We start from the raw sequence: 5,853 nt of genomic DNA, 5'->3' as shown, positions 1-5,853 counted from the left end.
GCGCGTGCACACGCACATGTAGCTTTGGCATATAAAAGCATTCATCATATAAAAACATAACATTACTACTGCTGGTCTGTGTTTTTTGAGTACCCAAGAAGTATTTCAGGTTAAATGAACCACATCAAGCAATATGTGGATGGATGGATGGATGGATGGATGGATGGATGGATGGATGGATGGACTAATGAGCTGGCATTACATCCCTCAAATACACAGTGTTTTCTCTTTGGAAAGAAAGATTTTCACTGATGCACATCCAAGAAGACAAAGGGTCCCAATTAAAGCCCCAGGACCCCCAAGATGGTATCCACTTAGGAGTTCAGGATTCCGTATTGAGTGTTTACTTATGCAGTTAATCACTTATTTTACTTCTATCTTCATAGACTTTATGCAAAAACCAAAAAAAAACACTTTCAAGGAATATTTTTCAATTATTAAGAAAATCATGATGAAGAGAATCAAAGCAGATAATGTTACTGGGTTGCTAATAGGCACAGTTAGTTTCCTCTAACAATATATTTATCAATGTAAGTGAACAAATGATATTGTTTCAAACAACCTAAAATGTAATTTCTAGTGATGAACATATGCCTCTAAATTTCTTTGACCAAAGTATAAATCAAGCAAATCACCTTATGGGAGATAGTAGAAAAACGTTCAGTGTTAAAATCAGAAAGCACGTTAAATTGATTATCTTACAAACAAATTAACTAAGACCTGCTTCTTTGTAGTTACAGGTGCAACTGGAGCTTTCATCCCACATTTTCTTCAAGCCATCTGATTTTAAAATATTCTTGAACCTCCCCCTTCATCTTTATAACAAAGAGGGATGGCTGCTTCAGTGATTTGAGTTTTCAAAGCATCTGTGCTAAACATCTCCTGAACCTCTTATGCTTTTCGGGATCCACACGCCAGACAATTAATGATCCCAAATTCAGCCAAAACTGGTTTTAAAAAAATCTAGTTTATTTTGTTGTATCTTTTGTTGTGTTATGGAATTTCAGATGATCACACACTACCTCTTCCTTAATTTCCAGATTAACTTTCCTAGTTAACAGTACTTAGCATGAATATAGTACTCAAATAAGGTGCATTTGGTTTTGTAATAGGCAGGATCCCCCAAAAGTCGATGGGATCAGCTGTTCTTTACCACTTGGTTCACTTAAGGTTGACCTTTGGTTTTAGATCTGTGCTTTCAAGGAATGAGTTTCCTCAAGGGACTAGTTCTTTGTGACTCCTAGCAATGACTGATCCAGCAATATGTATGTGAATAGGGAAGAGTCAACTCCAGAGATGAACTAACATGTATCTTCATGTGAAATGATCATAGAATGAAACCTCTGGACTCAGTTTGGAAGAAAACATAGAAATAAAAGAAAAACATTATTCAGTACTTCTCTAAACTTGTGAAATAAAAAACCACCCACATGCAATTCTGTTTCTCATGCATGTTGCGATCCCTTCTACACTGCAGTAAAAGTTTAAATTTAATTTGAAAAATATTTCAGATTTAAGATGCAAGCAAGCTGATATTTATGTGAATGAAAAGCAGACCATTCTGTTTCTGAAATTTTATTAAATGGAGGAGTTAAACAATCCTAGAAAAGTAATCTGCTCTTCTGAAATTCTACAAATCCATAGATATGATTAATTTAGCATTACAATTTTCCTTTAATCAGAAATGAATACTATTTGTATTCATTCAGAGAAAAATAGTCTTTTGGCTTGCCATTACATGTCAATGTCTGTGTAATTGCTTTTTACAAATATTATTTAATACAATGGGACAACTCTGTTATCACATCTGTAGATACAGAAAGTGAGGAGCTAAGACCTTAAACATCTTTCTAAGAGTATAACTGTCCAGTTTCATGGTGGCATTCAAATTAAATAGAAAACAGTTTTATTAGAGGAAAAAATAAAGCAAAAGAAAAACTATTTTTTGTTTAATCACATGAGGTGATTACTACTCTTAAATTCTTTATAAAGATTTGTAATCTCACTTTGAACCTTTTCTCTTAGTTTATTAAGAAGATTCTGCAAAGGAATGAACATGTCCAAAGAAGTGATGAAGAAAAATCACCTTCAAGATTGACAGAGGAAAAGAAATGAAGACAAAAGAGTGTGATATTTATAATTTGGCAATAAATTTTGCAAAAATCAAGTGTGATTATGATGTTTATCATGTATATTATTGTTGTAAATGGAGACAAGGCCCTTGCTCAATTAAAAATATTACATCATATATCTTACAGATAGAGAAAAATCCAAAGTAAGAATGATTTTGAAGTAATTCTGAAAATAATATTTATCATAAACAATATATTCAAAAATCAATTACACAGAAGTCATGAACACTTCCTATCAGAAGTATCTATATTAGGCAAACATACTAAATTCTCTCAAAATTCCACATCAGGGAAGAACTGTTCTGTGCTTCTTACAGTTTTAATTGTAACATGTCAAGGTTCATCCTCACAAGGCAAGGAGAGGGCTGCATCATCAGTCTTCAAGTCTAGTCCTATTCCTATCATCAATTAAAAATTATCTCTTCATAGAGTGTAATGTTTCCATCAAGGATAGCTGTATTTTTACAACTGTATCTTTTTAATTGATAAATTACAGGCTCAAATTCAGTGATCTGATCTCAGCACAGTATCTTAGACAAATGGTGGAGTTGTACTATCTGTGGCAGAGCTTCTGTCCTCTCCTTGCAGCTCCTCCTTCTCCTCCTGAAGATGCCCTGGTGGACCCTTCTCCTCACTCTCCAAAGTTCTGGGGCCCCAGGAACCAATTTCTCTATCCGTAGCTATTCCCTAGAGGATTCAGTCTTTGTCATGGCTTTGTAAGTATTACAAAGGCTCACAGCCTTGAAATTTTCATTCCAAATTTCATCCAGAGCCCAAACTTCCCCATAACAATACTCACCTGATTTCCACATGAATGCCTAGTAATCAAGTCAGACTTTTTCCTCTGCCAGCCCAGTGGGGTACGCATTCCACAAAGTCAGGCTTTATTGCCATGACGTGGAACCTAACTATAATCATAGCTAGCTTAAGTTGTATTGGTACATTTGTTTGTACAAAGGGTATGAAAATATTACATTTAGACAGATTACTGAAAGAATGAGCAGTCCAAGACAATTCTTGTCTGTTGGAATTATATTCTATTTCTAGAAAGTGACACATTTCCTCATTTTGCTTCTGTGGGCTAAGAATCAGTTGAGGTTCTGTTCCTAGAGCCTTTGTCTCTAAGATAAGGGAGGAGAGTGGCCCAGCCCCACACTGAGCAAATGGAAAAGAAACCCTATCAGAGACTTCAGAATTTCCATACAGACGATCCATATGTGGATAAAAAGGATAACTGTCTTTATTCTAGAGAAGGGAGAAGAACTCAGCAAGATAGTTCAGCAAACTAAAGTTCCTGCTTAGGCAAGCTTAGGCAAGTGCAGGGACTGCTGTTTGATCCTTGCATCACATCCCATATCAGCCCTGCCCCCAGGGTGGTCTGAGCCAGCCACAAAAAAAAAAAAAAGAAAGAAAAAAAGAAAAAGTTAAAGCAAATAACATGATATAGTTGTAGTCACACTCCACCTTTCTTTCGGATTCCACAAGACAGACCAACATTCCATTGTAGTAGAAGAAAATACTAAAGGAGAGAAAACAGATTTCATGCAACAGCTTTCTTGTATAATGTTGTTAATAGAAAAGTGGTAGAATCTCCATCCTGAGGCCCCTTAAATTCTCTAATCAGTAGGAGAGCAAAGAGCAGCCAGGTCTTCGGAAAAGCATTTGCTGCATCAAATCACTTGATTATCTTTAGAATTAAATAGACATGCTGACTGCACATAGCCCAGAGATACAAAGGACGCCCTCCCATCACAGGTCCAGAGGTTGCAAGGGGTGTAAATTTACACTGAAGGTAGAAATTGTCTGGGACTCTCCCAGAGGAAGGAGGGATGGCTAGGAGCTCATCTCCTTCAGAAACTGTCAAGTCTGATAATTCCAGTGAATCATCTTAACATCCTTTTGATGAAGAAGCTCAGGGTAGGAAAGGCAGTACTGGATCTGCAAACACGTGGCTACATGCACGAACAGGCGTCTGGACTTTGAAGAGTTCTCTGCTGATCTGGTAACTAAAAGAAATGAACAGCACATTGATCTTATGAAAATTAAAGCTTGCTCGCCTTTGTTCTATGTACTTCTGTTAAACCAAATTCCATTTATCTTTTTATTTTATTTTATTTTATTTTATTTCTTATGAATTTAGGACAGGGTCTACAGGGTGTACAGGGTCTCACTACGTAGATCAGACCCATAGTGATCTTCCTGTTTTTCAGCCTCCCAAGCGCTGGGATGACAGGCGTGTACCACCACCCACAGTCTCAGTCGCCGTCTCCGTACGCCCCTGGGATGGGTCAGCACGGCATCCCAGGTCGAAACTCGGCCTCTGCGCTCTGCCGAAGCAGGCACTTTACTCCGCTGAGCTATCTGGCCAGCCCTTCATTTATCTTAATAGATACTACAGCCCTTAAATTTTATTTAGTCAATGTGTTTAAATAAAATGAATTTATAACTAATTTCATCATTCAACACCTTGTTTCATCTGCTTGTGACGTATCATGCCTGCCCTGTTCCCTCCTGGAACAAACTGCTAGGGCCAGAGACTGTCTCACTCTGTTATGTTACCTTTGGGATTCTGAAAGGCTTTACCTTACCCTTGCCTTCCTGCGATACCAATTTTAGGTCCCTGGAAGGCCTTATCTTGACCCTAAAATTTCACTGTAGTATTTCCTTTACCATTAGGGAAGTTGAGCTTCTTCAACGGCAGGTCTCAGGAAGTCGCTGCCCTCCTCTTCACAGAAACGATGTTGCCAAGTGGTACCGTCTTCAGTGAAGCCCGGTGGTTTGTGGCTACTCCAGACACAGCAGACGCGTGTTCCTGCCTTCAGCCCGCTCGACTTCATTTTCACACTCCTCCAAACTTCAGTGTCAGGACCAAGCAATGGTGATGCTTTCACCCAAATTTAATGCCTTACCAAACCTTTTCTCCTTTAGATTAGAAATTCCTCCCACACTCCACCCCACTTGCAGGACTCGTCTTAAAATATTTCCAAACAGACAATAGAAACCATTTAGTTCCTCCTTACAGTGAAAACAGGTTGCTATAATACTTTCTTTTAAAAATGCATCCCTTGGGCCTCAGACCAATGCTCAGCTGGAGCTGACCACGGCTCCGGGGGTTCTGAAGCCTCGAGAAGCGACGTTGCCAGCTCTCCAGCGGCAGAGGAGGCCCTTCTCAGGCTTCTCCTGAATGTGTAACTGCACGGAGCTGGTTTCTCGTTAGAAGTCCGTACATGCACACAACTGATTCTATTTATCTGGATAACTCGGACTAATATAATTTTCTGTTAAGTTCCCTGATGAAATGTATTTACTTACATAGTAATTCCTTTCTAGGAAACACAAAGCTTGGGATTTCTGGTAAACAGGTATTGTTTCCAAATAATTATACATTAAATCTCAGCAGCAAATGATAAATAAATAAATAAGAGTCCCTTTATCAGCATTATTTTCTCATAATACAATAATCTAATATTAATACTGCATTTAATTTTTCACTTGAGTCTTCTCATTAGCTATGTGACACCTTCTACATGTTAGTCACAAGTTAATCTCTGCTTTTTCATGTAGATAAAATATAACATATGCTCTTAACAACTTGGAGCATTCTAAAATGCAGTGGCATTAATTACATTAACATTGCTATACACCTACCATTACTATCCATTCCCAAAATGTGAGTGGGGAGATGGCTCAGTGGAATAAGTACTTCCCTGGCAAGCGCAAG

At 38.0% G+C, this 5,853-nt stretch overlaps 1 protein-coding gene and 1 long non-coding RNA gene across 4 annotated transcripts in view; one reads left to right on the top strand and one right to left on the bottom strand.

Annotated features, from left to right (window-relative positions):
* The window catches only part of Spef2 (sperm flagellar 2), a 224,325-nt gene extending 222,158 nt beyond the window's left edge, over window positions 1–2,167 (top strand). For all 3 annotated transcript variants that reach the window (XM_023712040.1, XM_023712034.1, XM_023712033.1), the window contains one exon: window positions 2,026–2,167. In XM_023712040.1, the coding sequence (XP_023567808.1) occupies window positions 2,026–2,115 (90 nt within the window). In that variant the 3' untranslated portion in view covers window positions 2,116–2,167. The remainder of the gene's footprint in view (window positions 1–2,025) is intronic.
* Window positions 2,168–3,591: 1,424 nt separating this feature from the next.
* LOC111815305 lies at window positions 3,592–4,881 on the bottom strand. Its single transcript, XR_002820014.1, has 3 exons — window positions 4,803–4,881; window positions 3,918–4,138; window positions 3,592–3,651 (listed from the first exon to the last, which is right to left on the bottom strand). It is a non-coding gene; the product is annotated as an uncharacterized LOC111815305 (long non-coding RNA).
* Window positions 4,882–5,853: the final 972 nt, after the last annotated feature.

Source organism: Octodon degus, unplaced genomic scaffold (genome assembly GCF_000260255.1).
Source record: "Octodon degus isolate 3935 unplaced genomic scaffold, OctDeg1.0 scaffold00002, whole genome shotgun sequence".
Taxonomy (NCBI): domain Eukaryota; kingdom Metazoa; phylum Chordata; class Mammalia; order Rodentia; family Octodontidae; genus Octodon; species Octodon degus.
This window is presented reverse-complemented; position numbering and strand designations above follow the sequence as displayed.